General features: G+C 44.5%; 1 protein-coding gene across 2 annotated transcripts; it reads left to right on the plus strand.

Annotated features, from left to right (window-relative positions):
• Window positions 1-8,177: 8,177 nt before the first annotated feature.
• CCDC90B (coiled-coil domain containing 90B) lies at window positions 8,178-26,631 on the plus strand. Of its 2 annotated transcripts, XM_075919450.2 has the most exons (10): window positions 8,192-8,334; window positions 9,112-9,318; window positions 11,508-11,627; window positions 12,727-12,830; window positions 15,664-15,765; window positions 20,008-20,049; window positions 20,128-20,199; window positions 20,287-20,340; window positions 22,686-22,800; window positions 24,915-26,631. In XM_075919450.2, the coding sequence occupies exons 3-10, from the start codon at window positions 11,543-11,545 to the stop codon at window positions 24,968-24,970; spliced, it is 630 nt and encodes a 209-aa protein (XP_075775565.1). In that variant the 5' UTR covers window positions 8,192-8,334; window positions 9,112-9,318; window positions 11,508-11,542; the 3' UTR covers window positions 24,971-26,631. The 2 variants fall into 2 exon arrangements, with proteins under 2 accessions (XP_006132240.1, XP_075775565.1); XM_006132178.5 differs by lacking the exon at window positions 9,112-9,318 and having other exon boundaries at window positions 8,178-8,334.
• Window positions 26,632-26,990: the final 359 nt, after the last annotated feature.

The following is a 26,990-nucleotide window of genomic DNA, read 5'->3' on the forward strand; positions in this document are numbered from 1 at the left end:
CTACTGCAGGAGCTGAAACCCAGATGCTGTTTAGCTAAGTCTGTAGAGCAGACTTCATTCTCCCGTGTTAGTAGCCTCAGTGCCTCTGGGTTACATGTGTTTCAACTGAAGCATTATCTCCTGGTTACTGGGGTATGCAGGGGAGGACAAGCAGAGGCACAGCGCCCTAATACTTGTCAGGGATACAGGGCTCCTTTGGCCTTGGGTCTGCAGTGGGGGCACAGGGTACCTCCAGCCCCGGGCCACAGTGAAGGGCACAGGGCTCTTCTAGGCCCAGGACCACAGTAGGGATATAGAGCTCCTCCATCCCTGAGGCTGCAGTAGAGGCACAGAGCTCCTCTGGACACAGTGGGGGCACAGAGCTTCTCTGGTCCTGGGACAACAGTGAGGGGCACAAGCCGCCTCTGACCCTGGGACCATAGCAGGGCACAGATCCTGCCCCTTCAAAAGTGGTCCCATTTAAATTCCTGCACATGCCCCTGCCTGGTTAAAGCACCTGACAACAAACCACATCTGGGTTCAAGACCTAGCTTGTCCACTGATTTACTGCGAAGCTTAGCCAACCTCCACACCTCAGTTTCTCCATCTGTAAAATGGGGAGCACAATGCTTCTCAATCTCACAAGAGTGTTAGTAGCGTTGTTTGAAAGTAGCTCTAAAATGTGTCGAGATCCACAGCTAGAGCACAGAAGTACAAAGGAACCATACTAGCATATATGAGTGATAGCTCAGTGGTTTGAGCATTGGCTTGTTTAAACTGAGAGTTGTAAGCTCAATCCTAGAGGGGGCTATACGAAGCAAGTCTGTCAGGGATGGTACTTGGTCCTGCCATGAGGGCAGGGGACTGGATTTGATGACCTCTGGAGGTCCCTTCCAGCTCTATGAGGGTATGTCTACACTACCCCCCTAGTTCAAACTAGGGGAGAGTAATGGAGTTGCAAATGAAGCCTGGGATTTGAATTTCCTGGGCTTCATTTGCATAAAGCCAGCTGGCACCATTTTTAGGCTTCCTATCCGAACTAGCTGTATGCCTCGTGGAACGAGGGGGCGAATGCTCGCATGCTTGGGGTCCAGAGTGGCTTGGGGCGGGAAGTGCATGAAGTCTACTCCCCCCACCAGAGCAGGCAGTGCCCGGAGGGAACCGCCCCTTCTGCCGAGGCCCCACCCCTTCTTGGGGGGACTGGAGCCAGCCCGCAACCATGAACCAAAGTTCATGACATGGCCCCCCTGCAAAAATTATTGCTCACCCCAAATCTAGAGCATATGGAGTGCAGCCCTCTTCAATGTTTGCATCAATCTGAGTACATAAAAAAGAGAGAGGAATGGAGAGCTGTTCATATACTGCATGTCCTCAGCAGTGTCTGCCTGTAGGCTGCTGCCCTCCTATGGCAAGTCACAATCGAATCCCCTTCATTTTCAGCCCGCATCTCTGAAAGGAATACCCCTCCTCCCCCGTTCTGAGATGATGGCTGCGATACCTGCTGTTAAAATGATACCCTCCAAAACCCAATGTGCTAGTTCACTATGTGAAATTAAAAAGCAGAGTTCCTTAGAAAATCAGCATCCTGGGGTGCAACTCATCTCTTTTCTGAGAAAGGAGCGTTTCTTTCCTGCAAAGGGACAGTGCACAACCGAAAGAGCAATTGTCATTCTCGGGTTGCGTGTGCCCCTGTTATTGTTGAATGGTAACTTCTTCAAGCTGTACAGCTGGCTCCAGTGCTCCCCTCCTTAATGATGGGGGAGGAGAGTTTTCAAGAGCTTGTATCTTGGCAACATAGTTGATTTGGAAGCTCAATGCTTAAAATAAGGCTATATTTGAGCAAATCTGTGTCTGTTACCATGGTAGGATTAGGAAGCTAACCCTCAGGGCAAGTACTTTGTGCTTGCTTCTATTTTCAGCATTCTCTGGTGTGCTCCTTTACTGCCTGCCATCCTAAGTCTCTGGTGGTATCCCTCCACTCCTGTCTCCCCACAACTATCTTCATGTTCAGGAGAGGCAAGCTGCAACTCCACCCATAAGTTGCTCTTTATAAGAGGAGGATGCAAGGCAAGACCAAGGTACTGGCACTGAAAGTTAGCCTCATTGACCTTCCATGATCATAATTCCTTCCTTCACTGAATGGAGACCAGTGTTTCCAGAAGACCAGATTCAGGTTAGTATTATAAGTGCCCTTTCGAGTGATTGGGAATAAAGATTTTTCCATTTTAACAGGTCTTTTGCCTCCTTCCCCTGAAAAGGCAGTAATGGCCAAAATTCTCCAACCTGACTTGCAATTTTGGATTGCATGGATTTTTAGGTGCCCAACTTGAAACATGTTCACAGGGCCTGACTTTTATTTGGGCACCTAAAAATGCCTGCAATCCAAATCATGAGTCACTTGAAAGCTGTGACCTTACATTGACATAGACCTGTTGGTTTGGAAAGAGCTCACAGCCCTTCCTGTCAGATGCCCTATATGTGCAGCACTATTCCTGGGTGAGAGTTGACAATATCTACCTTAAATTAATGGAGATTGCCTATCTCCTAGAACTGGAAGGGACCTTGAGGTCATTGAGTCCAGTCCCCTGCGTTCACAGCAGGATGAAGTACTATCCTTGACAAACTTTTGCCCCAAACAGCCTCCACAAGGATTGAACTCACAACCCTGGGTTTAGCAGGCCAACACTCAAACCACTGAGCTATCCCCCCTTAAGGCCTCATGCTGAAACTCTTGCTCAAGAGAGTAAACTTTGCTCACTTGAGTTATCTTACTGACTTCTTGCATGATTATACAAATTATTTATGTGGATAAAGGTGTCACAGGGTGGCTGGCGTTAGTAAATAAAGTCATCAGGTTCCACTGTGCCAGAGCAGGAGCTGTCATTTGGCCAGTTCAGAGGCTGGAGAAGCACCTCAAAAAAGATCAGTGAAGGAATGACCCACTGAAGGGAGGAGCAGGTTGGTTCAGTCAGGAAGAGCAGGTGAGAGCTACCAGAGTCCAGGGGGTTTGGAGGCATCATAGAGGGATGCAGAAGGTGGTTCTTAGGGGAAAACTGAAGGCAGGAAAGCAGCGAGAGGAATTTGCTGGCTGATATCTCTAAGCCGTAAAGGGCTTGAGGGCAGCAGGCCAGAGACCAGCAGAGAATGCATAATAGAACAATAAAAGAACCTATACGCATGCTAAAAAGGTTACCTGAGATCACCCCAATTCCAGTCTCGGGCTCTGGTAGGTGTCAGTCCTTCAAGCCCCACCATTGGCTTTTCTTTGGGGTTAAAAGTTCATAGCTGAATCAGATTCTGAGCCAGAACAACCAGAACACATTGCTGTTTTTCCTTTATACAGTGTGGGCATTTGATCTTGACAGTGGCCAACTCTTCAGGGTGTAGCTTCCAAAGGGCTAGGGTTTTGCATAACTGAAGATGGGAATTTGCATTCACCTTCCCAGAGATATTCTCCAGAAAAGCTACTTAGCATATTTTGTTCCCAAAGTTTGCTCTTGTCTGGCACATTGCTCGTTATAGTCCTTTGAACTCCAAGGTCTCACATTTGTCACATCTGCCCCCTCCAGAAGTTACATACAGTAATACAATGGGCCCCAAATTTACTTCAGCTGAATTCAGCAAGGTCTCCCCAGGCTATTGCAAGAAATTGCCATATTTGCCACACGGTTCCTTTTCACTTAGGAAGCGAAGTATGGATTTCTGCCTTTGTCTTTAAGCACTGGAGTCAGAAAGTGTTGTCTTGTGTTATTTATCTGTCTGTGAAACTCATTGCACAATTGTGAATGTAATAATAAACTACCTGCTTATCAAGGCTCCAAGCCTGGATTTTAGGGAAATGACTGGCTTTGGGCAAAGCAACCACTAGAGCTGCTAATGCTAACATCTGATCTCCTTAGACATGGGATACAGCATGGTCAGCACAGTGTCCACAGAAAAGGATTGATTTTTAGCCTTCCTTTGCATGAGAAGCTTTTAATTGCTATAAAGACCTTTAATGAAGGGAAAGTAATGGCAGGTCTGCACTGAAGGGGACAGTGTACAAGGCTGCTCAAAGCGAGAGGGAGCAGTTCTAACCTGTATTTGTGGACTCAGTGGGTACAGAAGTAAAGTGGGTTTGGTTAGCACCTGATGGTCTATTGTACAAGTCAGGCAGGCAGCCTGCTTAGAGATGACAGGGGTGTTCTGTAGAGTCAGAACAAGCTTTACCTTTTATTATCTCTGTAGGAGGCTGTCGAAATGCCCTTAAAGAAATGGGACTCCATAGTATTCAAACTGACACCGGTGATTACATCTCACTCTTGTCACATGACAAGACATCACATACACACAGGCTGCTCTACCTACGGTGGCAGATTTCCAGACAGCTGCCTAGGGCATCAAGCTTGGCTGCTGTCACTCTGTCATGGCACAGATTACAATGCTACTTGCTCGGATTTGGTCCTGCCGCTCTCTTCCTCCTCCTCCCCCCATCATGATGGAGATATGGCTGGAACATATTTGAGTGGTGTGAGCACAGTCAAGTGTTGCCTAGGGTAGCAGACTATATTGAGCAGCCTCTGCATACAAAGTAGGGCCAAATCTGTAAAAATTTAGAATTTAGCAGTATGGGAATGCTTAGAGGTTCCTTTGTCCTAGGTACAGTATTGATACATAGTAAGAGAACAGTTCCTTTCCAAAGAACTTACAGCATAAACAGCAAGACAGAAAGAGTGGGAGAAAAGAAGCATAGATCATTTTATAGATGGGAAAACTGAGGCACAGAGATGATTTGGTCAATGTCATATAAGGGGGTCTCTGGCAAATTGGGGAATTGAATGAAGACCTTCTGAGGTGCAATCCAATGATTTCAACACAAGATCATCAGCCACAAAATTCAAACCCTGATCCAAGTTTTGAAATCTCCAACAATCAATCAGCTATGCTAAGACCCAGAGTTTGTTTGTCTGTCTGTATTTATCTTAAAATGAGGGATAAGGAATCTTTCGGAAAAGGCTTTATTTTCTGAAAGATCCGCGTCTAGACTGGCGCTTTTTTCCGGCAAAGCTCCGAGCCGGAAAAAAGTGGCAGCCATTTTTATGCTAATGAAGTGGGGGGGATTTAAATCCCCGCTTCATTTGCAATTGCGATATGTCTAATTTGCATCCCTTTTACGGAAAAGGGATGCAGTCTAGACACAGCCCCAGGGTATGAATCTTGGGGGGGGTCAGTCCCCCCCTACCATCCTCCCTACACACACACAGATTCCCCTGTCCAGATTCCCCTGTCCAGAGCCCCTCCTCAGCCCCCCCTCCCAATCCTGACTCCTGCATCCTCCACACCCAGAGCCTCCTGCCCTGAGCCTTGCCTTAATAACTTGAGCAACACCAGGTAAATGTGCTAGTTAATTATAAAGGTTGGAGCTGGAGCTGGTTTTACTTATCAAACATCCCCAGAGTTTAGGGATGTATTAATACAGGATTTGAATTTGAGTCCATCTCTAGTAAAATTAGAACTCTGTTTTTTTCCCCAAGGTGTGTCTGGTAGGTATGTATGAGGCTGAAATATTGGTTACTATTCAGCCCTAATGTAGGTGGGTATTATTCCACTGACATTAAAGGAGCTTCATTATTCATTTGTTGCCGGGCTGAATTTGACCAGGTAACTATTTGCTGTGCATCTCAGTGAGTCTGAACAGGCTCATCAGTGCTCCCAGTCAGATTGTTCCAACACCAGTGTGATAAGCTTGAACCGGGTATGCCATGGTTGCACACATACTCAGGAGAGTGTCCAAATCCGGTTCAGAGGCTGCATGGCAATGCTGGATACCACAGTGCAGCAGCAAATTGATACCCAGAATGTTCTCCAGTTCAAAGCTCTTTCACATCAATGCAGATATCTGAGCTTTTAAAACAGCAACTTTCAAACTGTGGGTCTAGTCCTGGGGCGTGCAAACTACAGCCAGTGAGCCAGATCCAGCCCACCAAACCACCTGATCTGGCTCACAGGCTGCCCTGCTGGGACCCTCAGACACAGAGCAGCCCCACATCACTTTAAGCATCTAGCTGCTCCCTGTGGCTCTCTGGTCCAGGCACCAGGGGAGAGGAAGGCTTCTCAGAAACTGGCTAGTGAGAGCAGAGAGATTTTGCTGGGAGCAGGGATAGAGTGTGAAGCCTTCCTTTTCCCTGGGCACCTGGAACAGAAAGCCACGGGAAGCAGCCAGCCATTTTGAGCAGCCTGGGGCTGCAGTAAGCAGGGAGCCTGCCTCAGGATCCTATAGTGCTGCTGCCCAGGAGCCACCTAGGTATGGGCCTACTTAGGCTCCTCAGTTGACATTCACAGTTACACGCAAGCTACTGGTACATGCAAGGAGCCAGCTTTTAAGTTGGCATGTGCCAGCTCCCAGGGAGCTGCCTCTCCCCACCCCCCATGTTGCTGCCTTTATATCAGAAACTGCAGTGTGGTGGGGGGGAGGCACGAGTTGGTACGTGGGAGGAACTGGCTTTTACATGCACTGGCTCCTGGGGAGCCACCTACTCCCTTGCGCGGGGAGCCAGGAGGGAGCCACCGGGGGGAAGAGAGGAGGTAGGAGCCACCTGTCCTGCCACATGTAACTGAGTAATTGCTGAATATTTCAGCAGATACACAGTTACTTAATTAAACACATTTTAACATCTTTACCCTATACCCCGGCCCAGGCCAGAATCCTCTCCTGCACGCATACCCTCTCCTGGATCCTGCATCCCAGCCCCTGTCCCAGATCACAATCCCCTCCTTGAACCAGACTCCCTCTCAGCCACAACGCCCTCTCCCGCACATCAGTCATCTACTCAAGCTCCCTTCTGCACCTGACCTCTGTCCCAGACCCTGGACCCCCTCCATAGAAAAGTATGGGCCTTGACCACTTACCAAAATATTGGAGTGGCCCTTCATCAAAAATTACTGCCCACCTCTGGTCTACTCCTTTAAAAATTACTCCATCACCCCTCAAGTGGGCCATGACCCTGTTTTCACTGGGTCTAGCTTAAACTTGCTGGGACTAGGGGCCAAGGCCCAAAGTCCACCACCCACAGGGCCAAAGTTGAAGCCTGAGCCAAAACTGAAGCCGGTGAGTTTCAGCCCTCAGTTGCAGAGCTCAGGTTATAGGCCCCCTGCTTGGGGCTGAAGTCCTTAGGTTTTGGCTTTGTTCCACCCCTGTCCACAGCTATGGGGCTCCAGCTTTAGTTCCCTCACCCAGGCAGAGAGTTTGGGTGGGCTCAGGATTCTGTCTTCCTTGTTGGGGTCATGCTGTGATTTCTTTTTTTGTCTGAAGAGGATTACAGTGTGATGATGTTTGGGACCCTCTGAGAACAAATTCACTGAGATAGTAAATGTGAATATTCTTTTCAATGTGTTTTACAAGCCAGGATCATATGAGGTTTTTCCTCACTTTTAACCTCAATTCCTTTTATTTTGTTTGGGCATTTAACTGTTTATTTTTTGTTCTGATTTCTTAACTATCATTCCCAGATCCTATTTTACACAGAATGTAAAGACAAGGAACTTAATTTTGCTCCCTGTGGCATCAGCATAACAAGAGAGAAAAAACAGGAGTAACGTCCCTGATTTAAATGCAATTAGTATTGATTTATTCTGCTGTAAGCGAGAGCAAAATCCAGCTGCTTGGGTTTATGAAAACTTTAGCCAAGGTAAAAGAGATTCTTTATTGGGTCAGAACCAGGTGGCATGTACACAATCCTCCCCAGAGACTAACTCCAGGAGTGGGGAGATAATGAGCAAAGTGTAAGCATGCTCTTAAAACCTTTTAATATTCATTGTTGTTGTAACTTTGTGCAAAATTGGCACAGCTGGTAGAGAGGAGAAAGTTATGTGCAAAGATTTCATCTCTTCACACCACAAGGGGGTGTGTGAATGCGAGTGAGTCTGAACGGGAGGGGGGGGGATGTGCAAACCGTGAAGGGGCATGTGGGGTAGTGTCCAGGAAGGGATACGTGTTCTGTGTGCATACACGTGAGTCTAAAAGTGTGCGAGCGTGCGTGCAGGGGGAGAAATGTGCCTACGAGTGAAAGCGCGTGCGCGTACCGTCTTGTGCGATGCACGCGCCGCGCAACCACTGCGGCGCAGCAGCTCCAGGCCACACGAGGGCGCCGCGCTAAGACCGCGGCCGCTACAGCGCCCAGCGCGGCGCCACGAGACTACAATTCCCAGGGCCCAGCGGGGCGCCCGCCGGAAGTGCAGGGCGTGAGGGTCTGCCCGCGAGCTCAGCGCGAGGGAGCTGGATGAGGGGCGGCGGGCTGGGCCGGAGGTTGCTGGCCTCGGGGGGCGGTTCCCGGCCGGGCCCTCCCTGGGGCGCTGCGCTCCCGGCCACGAGGAGAGGTGAGAGGCGCCGCTCAGCGCCTCGCCCATGGACACTCCCCGGCCCCCTCCTCGCGCTTCTCGCCCGCGCCCCGCCTCCACACGCCGTGAGGGAGGCCCCCACCGGCAGGAGTGACTCCTCCGTCATCTCCCCCTCCCCTCCCCTCCCGTGCGGAGGGGCCTTTTTTTCTTTTCAGTGGGGCGGAGCCTTTCCGCCCCCGTCCTGCCCGCAGCGCCCTCCGGCCTGGGCGAGCCCCTGGCCAGCCTGTCAGAAAGCGGGGCGGGGCGTTGCTCATCCCCGTGCACATAGACCAGAGCTCTGGGCAAACCTCCAGAGGCCTTGCCGGCCAAGCCAGGGTTCCCCCTCCCTTGTGGTGTCCGTGTGCGGGGTGACGGTTGGGATGCGCCGCCTTGGTGCACGTGACAAAATTCGCTCTGCACCTGGATGATTGGGGGAGGGGGGGGGGGAGGGAGACTGAGGGGTTCGGCGTGTGGGAGGGGTCTCACCGCGGGGAGGGATGAGGACTCTGGCTGGCGATGAGCGGTTTGGAATGTGGGAGGGGACGCGGGGGGAGGTGCAGGGGGGAGGCTGTGGCTAGGGGTGCAGAATCTTGGATGGGCTGAGGGGGTTTTGATACAGGCTCCCTGTCCTCTCTCACTGCAGCAACTCAGGTGAAGACTATTTTCTTCCTCTATTTGATCTGAGGAAGTGGGTCTGGCCCCCCGAAAGCTCATCATCTAATAAACCATCTTGTTGGTCTTTAAAGTGCTACATAGTCCAGTATTTTGTTTCTGCAGCAACTCAGGGCCAGTTAGTTGGGCGGTACCTCTCCACTGGCTGTGCCAGCTCCCGTGAGGCTGCCTTGAGCTGGGGGAGAGGTGCCTCTCCCCAGTTGCAGCAGGTTTATCATTCTGGAGACCATGGAGGGAGAACTTTGAAAAGGCACCTCTCCCCAGACCATGGCAGCTCCCTTCTGGGGCTGGGGGAGATGTGCTGCATCTGAGGTAGGGATGAAAATGTTGTTTTAAGTGGTTAATCAGTTAAAAATATTTTTAAGTGGTTAACTAATTAAAGTGGAGATGGGGGGGAGGGAGCTTGCAGTCCTCTCCTCTTTCCCGCAAACAGATGCTGGAGCGGTCTCTGTCTTTGGGGAGCTCAGACCCCCACACGGACAGGGGCTGCTGCCACAGACCAGCCTGGCTATGTCTACACTGGTGGCTTCTTGCACAAGAATATCTTGCGTAAGGGTTCTTGCGCAAGAACACGTCCACACTGCCATGTGCTTTTGCGCAAGAACATCCATGGGAACATGGACACTCTCTTGTGCAAGAAAGCTCTGATGACCATTTTAGCCATAGGGCTTTCTTGTGCAAGAAACCCCTGCCATGCATCCACACTGCCCTCTTGCGCAAGAGAACTTACATCTGTTAGAAAAGAGCATAGCTCTTGAGCAAGAAGCCCTTTCTTACCATGCTTTACTGTAAATCTTCTTGTGCAAAAGCGGGCGGGCAGTGTGGACGCTTTGCGGAAGAACAGCCATTCTTGCTCAAAAACCCGCCAGTGAAGACCTACCCAGTCCCTCTGTGTAGGGTTGGGGATGTGCAAGCACATTGGAGGAGACAGAATTCAGAATTACTTTGACAACCTGGAGAATCTGTCTGAATTAAACCAGGTGAAATTCAGTAATAAGTGCAAAGCACTACAAAATCAGATTAATATTGACCTTGCTTTAGCTGCAGAATTTTGACACTGTATGTTAATGTTATCTGACCTCTGTTTCTTTTCCTAATCAAAACCATGACAATCCTTGGACAATACAGGCAGTCCCCGGGTTACATGGATCTGACTTACATTGGATCCCTACTTACAAACGGGGTGAGGTAACCCCGCACTAGCTGCTTCCCCCCCAGTAGACCAGGGAGACGCGAAGCTAGCACACACACCCCCCCCCCCAGCAGACCAGGGAGACACGGAGCGGCTTTTCTCAGCAGACACCTCAGCTTGAGAATAAAGGACTGAGGGAAGTGAGAGGTGGGAGAATAAAACTGAGCTCTGGAGAAATGTTTGGCTAGAGTTTCCCCTACAATATGTACCAGTTCCGACTTGCATACAAATTCAACTTTAGAACAAACCTACAGTCCCTATCTTGTATGTAACCCAGGGACTGCCTGTAGTTTAGTGAAGGGAGAGAGTTATGATAGGAAGGAAGGATTTGTACAAGAACTGGGTTTTCAGCAGGGATTTAGATGTGAAAGGTTTTGCTGAGTAGCAATCAGGAGACTATTTGAAACAGGTTGGAGAAGGAGATTCAGAGACGAATAAAGTATATGTAGGAAATTAGAGATACAGGCATGGTTGAATCACAAAAACTATTGAACAACTGGGATTTGAAGTTTTATATCCTCTGAGATATGATCTTTCACACAGTTTCAATAAAGTCGAACTTAACAAATCTGTGATATATTAGATGTTAAAAGCTTGTGTTTAAATCTGTTGCCTAATTGGTTAGTTGCTGAACCAGTGAATTCTTCCCAAGCACTGGGACTGCATAATTTTTGGCCATTTATTTACATAGCAGTACCATTTTGTGTGTCCCTGGAAGATGCAATCCCTTTGCCAGTAGGGTGCTGAGGAAGAAGTTGGCATGAAGACTTCATCTTGTGGGTGTGTAGTTATTGATAGAGGGCCCAGTGAGTGATGCAGATTGTACAACTAGTTTCTTGTTGGTTACATTAGAACAGTTACACTTTTAAAGGTAGAAACATAATTTAAATATCTTCCTTAATAGTTAATATATTATTGATAATCATCAAGTTATTCCATCACAGTGTTTTGATCTTTGGTATATCTGGAAGCTTGACTGTAGCAGTAGTCTCTACTTTGGATATTTTAATTTGGGATTATTTTTTGAGGCCCTACTGGTTGAGCAGACCTTTATAAAAGACAATGAGAACAATTATGAGCTTTAAATATTTACAGACAGGAGAAAATGCTGCCTAGACTGACTACTTTTCTCTGCTTTATAATCAAGCCATTGAAGGAGGACCAATGCTCTTTGTACACGTTAGTGCACTGGAGTCCTCCTTTCCATGATGACAGATTAATCAGCAAAAACTCTTTAATGTTGTTACATTCCAGGATAAAATTAACAAGGAAATGAATGAGTAAACTTCTTAATTCTTGCTATTTTCAGGTTTTGCTGCCACCGTCCCTGTGAAATCATATGATATGAGAAGAGTTGAAATAACCCCATTGGAACAGAGAAAGTTAACCTTTGATACCCATGCCTTGGTTCGAGAGCTAGAAATGCATGGTGAGTAATACCTATTGAGTAACTCAAGTGAAATCATACTGTTACTTTCCCATGGGTTAAGGAATTCTGTTATTGGGAGCAGGCTGGGAGTTCAACCTCTTTCCAGGGTAAAGTTTTTACAGTACAAATTGAATTCATGACATTCTCAGAATTTCCATATACCATGGATGTGGATTGGACTGGTAATTAGAAAATTGAGCTAGTTTTGGGAGGAGAAGGGGTTGTTTAACTCAGACTCTAGAGAAGCTAAAGCTTTAGAATCATATCAACCTACACACAAAAGGTACGTCTACACTGCGGAGGGGGGGGGGGGTTTCCGGGATGCCAAGAAATGTGTTTGTTCTTCTGCTTTTTTTTTTTTTGCGGAAGAGCAAATGCACTCTTTCAGGAAGCCCTATATGCCTCATTCTATGAAGAATAAGGGCTCTGCCGAAAGAGGGTTTTTTTCCGCCATTTGGCCCCATCTAAACTGGGCCAAATGGTGGAAAAGTGACTGGAAAAGCCTATAGTGTAGACCTAGCCAAAGTATTAGCACTGGTAAGTAGGAGCCCTGATGGTTAAATTTTGTCCTGGTATAAACAGATGCAATGCTCTTGTAGTTAGCAGTGTTTCACATACTTATGCCCAGTCTGAATTTGCCCCAAAAGATGTGTAACAATTTCAACTTATGTAAGATTCCCTTATTACTTTCATTCTTTTTTCCTAGGATGTACACGCTTTAGCAAAGGATAAATTTGGTTTATTAAATAGTGTTTGTGAAAAATACTATCCGTTTAAAAAAAAAAAAAAAACCTAAACCACCTGAGGCAAATGATCAGATTGCAGATTATGCTCCTATTACGTTCTGTACCTGCAGATAGGTCTTTGGCTTTTCTATATCAAAATATAAAGGATGCACTTCACATTCAGAGCTGCAGAAGTTCAGAATTTTGAAAAGTTCCATGATCTTAAAAGTTTTGATAGCTTGGTGGTTGGTTCCATGTCATTGGCTGTATTTGCATTTGCTTACTGAGCTTTATGCTTATTGTTTAGCTTTTGCTTGCATCTCCATACAATTTTTCCTTTCATCTTAACCTGTCACCATTCAACTGTCTTTAAGGTTTTGGTAAAGAACAAGCAGAGACCATTGTATCCGCATTAACAACTTTGTCAAATGTCAGTCTGGATACGGTCTATAAGGACATGGTGACCCAAGCTCAACAGGTAATAAATCAGTGATTTGTAGTTTCCTTGTCATTTGATACATCTGTGAAGCATCATAAACACTAATAGTGCTTCATCTGATAAAGTGGGGTTTACCCATGAAAGCTCACAATCCTAAATATTTTTGTTAGCCTCTAAGGTGCCACAGGACTACTCATTATTTTTAAGGTACAAACTAACATGTCAACTCCTCTGAGACTTTATAAAATATATAGTGCATATTTTCATGTTTAAAGCAAAAGAAAACTAATGTAATGATTACTTTTATTGAGGCAGATTGTCCTAAAATCCTAGCTGATCTTAAATTGCATGGATAAGTGATATCTTGCATTACTATAGCACCTTTCATCCCACAGGAACCCAAAGTTCTTTACAAAAGTAAGAATGATATACAGCTGCTATGCAGGAATTGCCTCATCTGCTACTGAATGGCAGTCTCTAGGGTGAGAGGCAGTGGCTGTGTCTAGACTGGCAAGTTTTTCCGCAAAATCATCTGCTTTTGCGGAAAAACTTGCCAGCTGTCTACGCTGGCCGCTTGAATTTCCGCAAAAGCACAGACGATCTAATGTAAGGTTGTCAGTGCTTTTGTGGAAATACTATGCTGCTCCCATTCGGGCAAAAGTCTTTTTCCAAGAAACTTTTGCGCAAAAGGGCCAGTGTAGACAGCAGAGATTTGTTTTCCGCAAAAAAGCCCCGATTGCGAAAATGGCGATGGGGGTTTTTTGCGGAAAAACGCGTCTAGATTGGCCACGGACACTTTTCCGCAAGAAATGCTTTTGTGGAAAAGCATCCTGCCAATCTAGACGCGCTTTTCCGAAAATGCTTTTAATGGAAAACGTTTCCATTAAAAGCATTTCCGGAAAATCATGCCAGTGTAGACGTAGCTAGTGAGTTTAGGACAGGAAGTGAATTTCAAGCAAGGCTATCTTGGTAGTTAATCACGATATACTGTAGATGCTTTAGGTAAGGGAAAGTAGCCTGTGTCTTTAATAGCAGCATAGATACACAGTATTTATCTTGATTGGTTTCTGATTTAAAAAACAACCAGAATTGCTTTATGATGATCTTGACTCTTTCTACATATTTGGTTCTTAGGACTGGTCTTTTACATAATTCAAACATACACCGATGCATCATGGAAAGAATCATGTTGATTGTCATCTATAACTTGTCGGTTCAAGCTGGTGCTTATACAATCCTGTGATTGTAGTCAGCCAGTAAAATAATTTGTGTCTGGAGGTACAGGGGAAGATAATTAATTTAATCATAACAAATATGTGAAATTACAATTATCTAAATTTTAATTTTGTTGTAAAGTAGACAACTGGACCAATGTAACTCTTATACAAAATAATAGTTTACATAATAAATCAAGAAGACACTAGGCTGAGAATTATACACCACTTACTTGCACAATCTCACTGAATGTAAGCACAAATTACTTCTCCATTATTAAACCATGGAGTCTTATTGCCAACAGTTTTTTTTCCCCGTATTTATTTATTTTTTAATTTTTGAGAACTTTTAAAATAAATAACTAAATCATATCAGTAGAGGAGAACCCATGAACTTGTGTTTTTCCTGTTCTTTTTTATGTTTCAGTTTAATATGGAAACCTTCCTGGCTTTAAGATCTAGTTGCTAAACAAGTATAAATGTACATTTTCCTAAGACATAAATCCCAAATGTAACATCTTAGTGAATGTTAAATTTAAAAGTTCTAAGGCTGAATATTTTGACTTGGGCTGTGGAGATAATGTATCCAAACATAAGCACGTCCATAGTACTGTAAAGAATTGTAGGAAACTAATACTGCGTGTGTTCAACAGAGTAGGTATCAGGCCTGATATTCCTTTGACTTCAAAGGGAGTGGGCTGAATTGTAGTTACACTAGAACATCAGAGTTATACGTTCAGGAATGGAGGTTGTTCATGACTTTGAAGTGCTCATAGTTTTGAAATTTCCTATGCAGAAGAAAAAGGCTGCTTAGTATTTTACATTTAACACAATAGTGTGCTTTTTTTGGCTCTGCGACTGCTGGTGATTGTGTACTTCCAGTTCCAAATAAAGTATGTAGTTGTCAGTTTGTAACTCTGATGTTCATAACTCTGCAGTTCTACTGTAAGTTTGAATTGGCATTGAGGAGTATTAACTCCCTAAGTTGAAGTGAATTTAGTGCTTGTGAAAGGTGACAGTTTGATAATAGGGATTTAAAATCCTGTTCAATTGCTTACCTGGTTAACCAATTAAAAGGGGGGGACTGGGCAGGCAGAGAGCTGCTCCAGCTCCCACCAATTAAGGTTAACTGGTAAGCCTCACCTGTTAAGGGTGAGGCTTACCATTTAACCGGTTAAACATTCACAGCCCTACTTAATCGATAGTGCTGGAAACTGAACTCTGTCCAAACAATAGGTAAGTCAGTGAGATTTCTTGCTATGCCTTGCCAATGTACCTTATCACATTGGGGTGAGAGAGCAGTTTGGTATCCATAACCATTCTGTGCTTGACCTCTCTTCCAAGTTTGAGAGTCCAAAGTTATAGCAAGGAAGACTCGTGGACTAAATACTTGTGGCTTTTCTATCTTCATTTTAGAATTATTTGATAAAACAGCCAAAAGTAAGGTTCTGAATCTCTTGAACAAACTCCAGTTTTTTATTGTCTGTTACTGTGTGTCTTTTTTATTTTATGCCTGACAGTCACGTTAATGATTTCATGCACAAAGGAACTTTGCTTTCTGTGACCTATGCAAGTCTTTTTTTCCTGTTGAAATGCAATGTTTGAAAAGGTCTTGACATTTTTTAGCAAGTCTGAATGATTACTATATTATTTCCTAGGAAATAACTCTGCAGCAGATAATGGCACATTTGGACTCTATTCGGAAAGATATGGTAATCCTAGAGAAAAGTGAATTTGCCAACCTGAGAGCAGAGAATGAGGTACTACTGATTTTTTTCTAACTGAGAATACAAATTGCTAATTGAGAGGTATGCTGATATCTAAGTAGCTCTAAAAATCAGTGATACTTTCACCAATGCTGAAAACTTCGTTTACTTGTCTACGGATATAAGAGACTAGTCAACTACCCAATAAGTATATGCTTATCAGCTAGTTGAATAGTGGCTCGACTAGTTGCTCCCCCTCCCTCCCGCTGCCTCTGTCAGAGAGAGGCAGTGGGAGGGGGCAGGAGCTGGTGCTGGGGGGAGTTGGCTTAAAAGCTAGTTCCTCCCAGTACCATCTCCAGAGGGGAAAAGAGGCAGAGGCATAGTGGGTGATTGGGTACTTTTAAATGTATTAAGAGCCACCAGTTTCCCAGCTACACCTCTGCCTTTTAAATGTATTAAGAGCTGGGAGCTAACCCCACTGTGGCTCTGCAGTTTCCCCCCCATTCAAGTGCTTCAAAATGAATTCCTTGAGGATCCCCTCCATGATTTTTCCGGGAACTGAGGTAAGGCTGACTGATCTGTAGTTCACTGGATTGTCCTTCTTCCCTTTTTTAAGGATGGGCACTACGTTTGCCTTTTTCCAGTCATCCAGGATCTCTCCCAATCTCCATGAGTTTTCAAAGATAATGGTCAAAGGCTCCACAATGACATTTGCCAACTCCCGCAATACCCTCATATGCATTAAACCTGGGCCCATGGATTTGTGTATGTTTAGCTTTTCTAAATAGTTCCTAACTTGTTCTTTCCCCACCAAGGGCTGTCCACCTCCTTCCCATGCTGCGTTGCCTAGTGCGTTTGTCTGGGAGCTGACCTTGTCCGTGAAAACTGAGGCAAAGAAAGCATTGAGTACTTCAGCTTTTCCCACATCATCTGTCACTAGGTTATCTCCCTCATCCAGTAAGGGCCCTACACCCTCTCTGATCACCCTCTTATTGCTAACATGCCTGTAAAAATCTATCTTGTTATCCTTCATATCCCTTGCTAGCTGCAATTCCAATTGCACTTTCACCTTCTTGATAACTCCCCTGCATTCTCGAGCAATATATTTATACTCCTCTCTAGTCATCCATCCAAGTTTCCACTTCTTGTAAGCTTCCTTTTTTGTGTTTAAGCTCACCAAGGATGTCACTGGTAAGCCAATCTGGTCACCTACCATATTTGCTTTCCTTGCTGCACATCAGGATGGTTTCTTCCTGTGCCTTTAATAAAGCTTCTTTAAAATACTGCCAGCTCTCCTGGACTCCTTCCCCCTTCATGTAAGCATCCCGGGGAATCCTGCCCACCAGTTCTCTGAGGGAGTCAAAGTCTGCTTTTCTGAAGTCCAGGGTGTGTATTTTGCTACTCTCCTTTCTTCCTTTGGTCAGGATCCTGAAATCTACCATCTCATGATCACTGCTTCCCAGGTTGTCACCCACCTCTACTTCCCTTACTAGTTCCTCCCTGTTTGTGAGCAGCAGGTCAAGCTGCGCATGACCCCTGGCCGGTTCCTTCAGCACTTGTACCAAGAAATTATCCCCAACATTTTCCAAAAACTTCCTGAATTGTCTGTGTACTGCTGTATTGGTCTCCCGACAGATGTCAGGGTGATTAAAGTCGCCCATGAGAACCAGGGCCTGGGATCTGGAAGCTTCTCTCAGTTGTCCAAAGAAAGCCTCGTCTACCTCATCCAGCTGATCCGATGATCTATAGCAGACCCCCAACCACAACATCATCCCTGTTGCTTCCACCTCTAAACTTAACCCATAGACTCTCAACAGTCTTTTCTCTCTCTAAATACTGGAGCTCCAAGCAATCATACTGTTCTTACATACAATGCAACTCCTCCTCCTCTTCTCCCCCACCTGTTCTTCCTTAACAGTTTATACCCTTCCATGACAGTGCTCCAGTCATATGAGTCATCCCACCAAGTCTCCCTTATTCCAATCAAATCATAGTTCTTCGACAGGAACAGGCCTTCTAATTCTTCCTGTATGTTTCCCAGGCTTCTCACATTTGTGTACAAACACCTCAGATAACCAGTTGATTACCCTACCTTCTCCATCCAAATCAGAGGTCCTCCTTTGTTGATCATTCCTCCTTGTGATTCTTCCTGGTGTCCAACTTCCTCACTTACCTCAGGGCTTTGATCATTGTCCCCCAACAAACCTAGTTTAAAGCCCTCCTCACTAGGTCTGCAAGCCTGCCTGGGAAGATGCTCTTTCCTGTCTTGGGTAGGTGGATCCTATCTCTTCCTAACAATCCTTGTGCCCGGAACAGAGTCTCATGGTCGAAGAAACCAAAGCCCTCTCTCCTAAGCCCTCTCTCCGACACCACCTGCACAACCACGCATTTACTTCCTCACTTCAACAATCCCTACCCCGACCTTTTCCTTCAACCGGAAAGATGGACGAGAACACCACTTGTGCTTCAAATCCTTGATCCTTCTTCCCAGTGCTACATAATCTGCTGTGACTTGCTCAAGGTCATTCTTGGCCCTATCATTAGTTCCTGCATGGAGAAACAGGAAGGGGTAGAGATCCGAAGGTTTAATCATTTTCGGAAAACACTCGGTCACATCCTGAATGCGAGCTCCCGATAGGCAGCACACTTCTCGAGACTGCAGATCTGGACAGCTGATGGGTGACTCAGTCCCGTCCACCACCACCCATCGTCGTCTTTTGGGGGTGCAGGTCATGGAACCCCCATTCCTAGGTCTGCGCATCCCATGTGGATGTGCGAACTTGGAAAGGGTACAGAGAAGAGCGACAAGAATGATTAAAGGTCTAGAGAACATGACCTATGAAGCCAGGCTTCATGAACTGGGCTTGTTTAGTTTGGAAAAAAGAAGATTAAGGGGGGACATGATAGCGGTTTTCAAATATCTAAAAGGGTGTCACAAGGAGGAAGGAGAAAATTTGTTCCTCTTGGTTTCTGAGGACAGGACAAGGAGTAATGGGCTTAAAGTGCAGCAGGGGAGGTTTAGATTGGACATTAGGAAAAAATTCCTAACTGTCAGGGTGGTCAAATATTGGAATAAATTGCCAAGGGAGGTGGTGGAATCTCCCTCTCTGGAGATATTTAAGAACAGGTTAGATAGACATCTGTCAGGGATGGTGTAGACGGAGCTTGGTCCTGCCTTGAGGGCTGGGGGCTGGACTCGATGACCTCTCGAGGTCCCTTCCAGTCCTATGATTCTATGCCTTCCAGTAGATGGTGTTCCCTTCTGATTTGTTCCCTGAGAGGTCCCTGCCAAAGCATTCTCCACTGCAGTGCCTGTGGAGAGAGCCTGATAGCGGTTACTTACCTCCACAGGAATGGGGGATACCTGAGTTGGCCGCCTTCTCCTTCTAGAGGTTACATGCTGCCAGTTTTCTTCCTTCTCCTGCACTGCCCTGACTGACTTTTCAGCCTGCTCTGCCTGCAGGATTAAACGCTGCCTTTTATCGAAGTCTTCATCCTCTCTGATAGAATGGAGGGTCGATACTTGGGCCTCAAGTCCTCTAATTTTTTCTTCCAAATGGTGACCAGCTTACACTTAGTGCAGATGAAATCTCTTCTTTCTTCCAGCTTGAGGACAAACATGATATATGCTGTGCAGGTAACAACAGCAGACCTATCACCATCCATACCTGCCTTTCTTCTGAGATTCCTCAGTTGTCATTAAATGCTTCCGTGAAGGGCAGGAGTGTAGTGAAAAGTTTTTAAAGAATGGTGAGTTTATCTCACCCCCTTCCCACTCCCCAATTCCCTAGCTCCCTCTCCAAACTCCCTGGTCGCTGACGCACTCCTTTATAAAGCCCTGGACTGCCTGGTAGCCCTTCCCCCTGATTAAGGCTCAATCAATAAGCAGAGGCTTCTAGATTTCAAACCCTGATTAGAAGTGCATAGCTTCCATTCCACCTGCCAGCCACAGCACACACTCCATGGGGAAGAGAAAAGGGAAAGGAGGGGGGAAAAAACCCAAACAGCCGAACACAAGCTTAGCACACAGCAAGAAAACCACAAACACACACTACAAACAGCCACTTTCCTCAAGGGTCCTGTATTAGCTTCCTCCTTTATCTGGAGAACTCCCTCTCCAAACTCCCTGTTAACAGCCCCTGTTCATAAAGATTTATTTGTGAGAGATCATTATTTTCAGTGATTCAGTTCAGTCGGTATAACAAATATGTGATAGCACTGGTCTCTCTACCTAGCTAAAATGGTTAGTAATTTATTAATTCTGTAAAATCTTTTTTTTTTTTTTTTTGTACCCAGAAAATGAAAATTGAGTTGGATCAAGTTAAACAGCAGCTAATGGTAAGTGAACAGCAAGTACCTAGAGAGTCTAATACTTGGGGAAGTGTGTAATTAGTTTGTTCTATCTTTATTCTGAAGAATGAAACCAGTAAAATCAGAGCTGATAATAAGCTGGACGTAAATCTGGAAAGGAGCAGAGTGACAGATATGGTAAGCTGATTTAAAAAGATGCATCTCAATTGACTGCTTGTATTGCATTACTGAGATTGTAATTTCTTTCCTCTTCTTCATCTATAGTTCACAGATCAGGAAAAGAATCTCATGGAAACAACTACAGAGTTTCATAAAAAAGTGAGTACGAGCTATTCTGTGTCTGACAGATTTATGGACCCAATCCTGCTTTCCTCATGGACCCAGAACTCTGAGTGGAATTAGAAGAGTTTTGAGTTTTCAACAAATGCAAGATAGCACACGACTTAAACCTGTGTTTCTTAAGCACACATTAAAACGCTCCTACACATGTACAGATATGACTATCATAAACTGGATCATGTTCTAGTGCATCCAATCTACAGTAAAACTCCAGTTGTTCAGCATCCAGTGGTCCGGCACTCCCAATAGTCCGGCACCAACTGGAACCCGGAAGTGCTCTGGCTAGCTGGACAATTGGAGCTGCTCGGCTCCCGGCTTCCCCAAGTCTTACGCTGGTCAGTTTCAGCAGCAGCGGACTTGGGAAAGCCTTAGGGCAGAGCACCCCAGATGCTCCGCCGCTGGTCAGTTTCAGTAGCGGCAGACTTGGAGAATCTGGGGGCAGAGCAGATGGGGTGCTGCCCATGCTGCGCAGTTCCCCGCTGACCCACTCCCCCCGACCCTTCATAGCCACCCTTCCGGTACTCCGGCATATCCAATAATCCGGCACCCCCTAGGTTCCAAAGGTGCCGGATTATCGGAAGCTTACTGTTCTTCCTTTGAAATACACTCTTCATAAAACTTTAAAGCAGTGGTCCCCAACCTTTAGAGGCTGCCGGGCGCCGGGGGCGTGGCCGTTCACCTGCCGGGCGCCAGAGGGCGGGGACACATGCACGCCCGGGGGCGGCCCCCCCCCCCCCATAGCCGCATGCTCGGGGGCTAGCGGCCCCCCACCCCCCTCCCCGCAAGCGCCGTGCACCCGGGGCCAGCGCTCCCCCCCCAAGCGCCAAGCGCCCGGGGCGCGAGCGGCCAATTCACGGCACTCCCGGGGCCAGCGCTTACCATGCGCCAGCTCCGGCACCATGCATGCACCACGTGCCCGGGGCCAGGCCAGCCCAGAGCACTTGGCAGGCGCACAGAAATGGCCCCGCGGGCGCCGTGTTGGGGACCACGGCTTTAAAGCATTATTCATGACTCTAATGCTGTGTATTGTGTTCTTGTATTTTTGCTGTATTCTATATTAACATTTCTAGCACAAATAATTCTACAGTTTATATTTATTTTAATGAAGACTTGTACTCACAAAGAATATCAGAAACCTAGGTCCTCTACGTTGGTCAGAATGTTCACACTTGCTCTCGTGTTCTTGCTGCCACCCTTCTCACTCTTCATGTTTCAGTCACTCATAGTTGCATCTCCCATCGGTGGCTCACAAGTCTGCCTCTCCGTGCCTGTCATGTCTTCATTCATCTTTAGCCTGTTTTTGTAGTTTCTTCCCACATGTCTCATCACCAGACTCCACATTGCCAAAACTGCTCCTGACCTTTCCTCTCAAAACTCCTCCCCGTTCACTGAGTTCTCTGCAACTGCTAACAGTACCAGCATTCTTCATGTCACTTGGGCCTTGGACATCTCACGCTTTTGCTTTGCACATTAGCACTATCTAACTTCTCACTTCTTCCATAATATTTCTAATGGCATTTTTGAGTACTCTACACTTCAGAGAAAATTAGGCCACTTTTATTTAGGTGCTTAAACATGATCAGCATTGTAATTAAACTGATACTGAACTACTTATGCCATATTTCCATGGTAAAATATATAGGAATTAATTAATTTAACTCTCTAGACAAAATAATTGCCTGTTAGTTCCCTGCCATGTAGAGTGTGTATTTTGTAGCCAGTAACTACTCTGTAGAAGGTCTTAAATATGCTATTTGAGTGATGAAACAGACCTCTCTGCTTAATGAGGGTTAAAAGAGATTTAATGTGCTAAATCGGGTCATTGCTAGAAAGACAGCATAACATAAGATATAAACCCTGAAGCTTCTGGACATAGCCAATTGTAAACTGACAGCTTAGGGGGAAATTTCCCCTTTTGGACAGATTATTTCTGACCTGTCCACTGTAAAATTTCATTGAAGAATGAACCTTTCTTTGAAGAATATGATACTAAGTCATTGTTGGGGACAGGCCGCTAGACAAAATGGGGCATGGGTCTGAATTTATAAGGCCGTTTGTGGAAGGGGGAGAGATATTATTTAAAGGTTAATCAAAATGTATATGCATGTTGAATGATCCCCATAGATTAGTTTGGGCATTTGACACAAAAATCCATGTTGAACTCAATTTTAGCTTTTTCTTTGCTATTCCTTTTTCAGAAGCTCTCTTCAGTTGCATTACATACTGCTCTGCTTATGTTCTAAGCTCATGTATAAGCTACACCTCAAGTTGAGGAAGCAGAAATTGAAACCCAGAGATATGCCATGTCTTGTAATGTATTTCAGGATTCAAGTACCAACAGTGCTATTGCAGAAATCAGTAATAAAATTGATACTGAAATAGCCTCCTTAAAAACTCTCATGGAATCGAATAAACTGGATACAATACGTTATTTGGCAGGTATGATGGTGGGGAGGGGTATTAATACTATACTGTGTTTCAGAAATGTAAAATTTGATTCAAAGTGTGTGTTTTAGGAAGCTCTGTTCTTGGAAAGCTCCAGTTGTAGCCTGGTCATAGTTGCTGAGTCCTTTCACATTAAAACATAAGCAGCAAACTAAGCAAGCATGTGTATATACATAATTATGAAGATAAGACCTTAGATGTATCTCTCAAGAGACCAAATTAAAGATGTGGTCTCTAGGCTAAAGAGTTTAGTCTCACATTTGGTGTGAGAAGGGATCAGGTAAATGATGGAAACGATTAAAGCAGAAAGGTCAAGAGGTCATTTGTTCTACTATTGGACATCTCTTGTTTAGCTTTTTTCATAATTTTAAAAAATGATTATTTGCTGTGAGAAAACTAGTGGAGGCTTATCATTGACTTCCCTGGGATCACAATTGGGCCCAAAATTGGTATAAAAGGGACATGAGTAGTGGATTGCTTACCTTGCCTCAGTCCAATGACATTGATCCTTGCTGCAGAGGTGCACTAGTGAAAAACATCCTGGGTGCTCCTCAACCACTAATGAATTGTTCTGGAATTAAAGGCTCATCTATAGGGAATGAAGTGAAATATCCACATATTTTAACTGGTTAAAAGACAGGAAACAAAGGGTTGGAATAAATGATCAGTTTTCCAAGTGGAGAGAGCTAACTAGTGGGGCCTCCCAAGGGTCTGTCCTGGGACCCATCCTATTCAATTTATTTATAAATGATCTAGAGAAAGGGGTAAACAGTGAGGTGGCCAAATTTGCAGATGATACCAAACTGCTCAAGATAGTTAAGACCAAAGCAGACTGAGAAGAGTTTCAAAAAGATCTCACCAAACTAAGTGATTGGGCAACAAAATAGCAAATGAAATTTCATGTTGATAAATGTAAAGTAAAGCACATTGGAAAACATAATCCCAACTATATATACAATATGATGGGGACTAATTTGGCTACAAAAGAGATCTTGGAGTCATTGTGGATAGTTCTCTAAAAACATCCACTCAGTGTGCAGCAGCAGTGGGAAAAAAGAAAATAGACTGTTAGGAGTCATTTAAAAAGGGATAGAGGAAAAAACAGAAAATATCTTATTGCCTCTATATAAAATTATGGTTCACCCACATCTTGAATACTGTGTACAGATGTGGTCACCTCATCTCAAAGAGATATTTGCATTGAAAAAGGTTCAGAAAAGGGCAACAAAAATGATTAGGGGTTTGGAGGGAATCCCATATGAAGAGAGATTAAAAAGACTTGGACTTTTCAGCTTGGAAAAGAGGAGATTAACGGGGGGATATGATAGAGGTCTATAAAATCATGACTGTTGTGGGAAAAGTGAATAAGGAAAAGTTATTTACTTATTCCTACAATATAAGAACTAGGGAATCACCAAATGAAATTAATAGACAGCAGGTTTAAAACAAACAAAAGGAAGTTTTTCTTCACTCAGCACACAGTTAGCCTGTGGAATTCCTTGCCAGGGGATGTTGTGAAGACTAGGACTTTAGCAGGGTTCAAAAAAGAGCTACATAGATTCATGGAGGTTAGGACCATCAATAGCTATTAGCCAGGATGAGTAGGAATGGTGTCCCTAGCCTCTGTTTCTCTGGAAGTGGGAGACGGGAGGGATCACGTGAGGATTACCTTTTGTGATCCTTCTTTCTGGGACATCTGATGTAGGCCACTGTCGGCAGACAGGATACTGGGCTAGATGGACCTTTGGTCTGGCCTTTTTTATGTTCATATTCTGAAGGGGTGATAGTGAGAGTTGGTCTGCTCCAAAAAGCCTTAAAAACTTATGACTTCTATTTCAGGGAGATATTGATATATAAGAAGATCTTGAGCTTGAACAATGTACCTTAAGTGCAAGCAGCCGTAAACTTTCCCAGTCAGGCTTTCAAAGAAACATACTTTCTGAGTTCTCTCTTGGTTTGAAAATGTTTTTACAATTGTGTAATGAAAACTGTCCCAATTCCCATTAATAGTTTCTGTACATCCTTCTATCTGTGGCAAAAATTAATTCTTTTCATGCAACACAAGGTGAGGATGAGTGTTATGTTAATTATTTCCTTTCTTTTTACAGCTTCTGTTTTCACTTGCCTGGCAATAGCATTGGGATTTTACAGGTTTTGGAAATAGACATAAGTGGAACTCCTGAACTACAGATAAGGAAGAAAAAGCCACCCAGATCATGGAACATCTGTTAGATCATTCTCTGTTTGCTACTGTGAATATTCTTAGTGCCTTTGTTCTTATATTGATTCTTAATGTGTACTAAAAATATTCTCTAATACTAAAAGGTCAAAATAGTTAAGGGCAATAACAGAGCATATGGAAACCTTTCCTTGACTTCTAATGGATTCTTCATTTGCCTTTTTACAAAAGCCTCCTACAGAAGAAACATTGAATCCCTGTTTACATTAAATAGAAGAAAATTTTGAGGCATAGGAACCAAAGAACATATCCCATGATTAATTTTGGAAAGGCTTTGTTCTCTTGAACATTTATCCCACTCTCACATCCTTGCCAAAGAAAAGTGTTTGCCATCTGATGTGACAAAATGTGAGGTTGTCCTACAGAGGATGATGTGAGGATGATAATTTCAGACTTCAACAGATCCTACTCTGAGACTTTGTATTCCATCCCAATTCTCTCCCCTGCTGGGTTGAGGTATGTCCTCCCCCTTTATAAAACTATTAGAATAAAGCCTTTTCAAAAGGGTCCCTTTCCAAGCCTAAAACTGAGTCATGGATTCAGAATGATCAGTAGCTGTAAGACTAAAAAGCACAGTCCTTCTTTGACCGTTTTCTTCACCCATACAGCCAAATTAGTTAATTTTTTTTTTCTTATTTCTCCTTTCTGAGGGGAAATGTCACATTGGCAGTGTGTTTATATAACTCCCTGAGCAAGACTCAGGTTGACTTTTAACTCTTTTCCATTGCTGGAGGCACAGAACTTGCCTTTATAGTCTACACGCTTTACCTGAAAGCAAAATCTGGTTTGAAATGTGGAAATCTTGCATTTCTGCATGAAACTGTTGATGCTCCTACCCCTAGATCACTCTTGAAAGGAAGAGAGTACCACAATTCCTTGGGAAATAAAGTAGATCCCATTGATTGCTTTGAACCAAACTTAAGCTACATCTACACTATAGCTAGCACCCTGAGATCAATGCGTCGACAGTCAGTTTAGCTGATCTAGTGAAGATCTGCCAAATTCACCACAGATCACTCTCCAGGCTGTACTTGATTCCTGATTATTAGAGAGGTATGTCAACGGGAAAGTGTCTCCTGTTGACCCAGCACAGAGGAGACCCTGCAGTAACTTGCCTTGAAATGTGTACTTTTGGTCAACTTACTGCAGTAGTGTAGACCTGCTATCTCTTAATTTCTGCCAGTGGCTGGTGAAGTTCAACATTGACAGGATAGGGTAATATTTTTCCAACAATCTCATTTTATTCAAGTCCTCATCACAAGTAAGGATGTGAGGACACGAGAGAGAGATTATTTTTCACCACAAATGTAATAAATTAACAGTGTCAGTGCCTAATTCTGTTCTTTAAAGGTAACTGTATTCCTGTTGAGTAAATTGAAACTCTCGAGTAGCCTCTATTGGGGAGAGAGGTTCTATATACAGCACGGCATAGGGGCACATTCAGATGACTGGTTTACTATTTTCAAATTAAATTTACTTGTGTCCATTTATGAGATTATGTATTTAAACAATCCCTTGTAGCAAAATAAAATTTACATTGCTGTCTAAGACCTTTGAGTACAATTAAACTTGTAAAACTGAAACAATGTATCTTATGCATCATTATTAAAATCCACATAACAGCAAACTCCCTTAAGTGATGGCCATGTGAGTGAGGATTTGGCACAGCTTGATTATTTACACAAGCAGGTATCTGTAGGATGTTATATATTGTCATTAAGCTGCCCCATCCCATTTCCTTGTCATTTGAATTATTTTGCCATAGGACTGGAAAGATGTCAATGTCCATGTCATAGTGAAAGACATAAGAGTTTGGATAAATAAGAATACCTGGTTGGGTGGCTCAGTTTGCACAACACTGCGAAAGAACTTCACACATTTATATCTTCTGATCTAAAACACTTATCCATTATGGGTAAAACTTTCAAAAGTGATTTAAGTACTA

This window comes from Pelodiscus sinensis, chromosome 1 (assembly GCF_052426305.1).
Source record: "Pelodiscus sinensis isolate ZL-2025 chromosome 1, ASM5242630v1, whole genome shotgun sequence".
Lineage (NCBI taxonomy): Eukaryota > Metazoa > Chordata > Testudines > Trionychidae > Pelodiscus > Pelodiscus sinensis.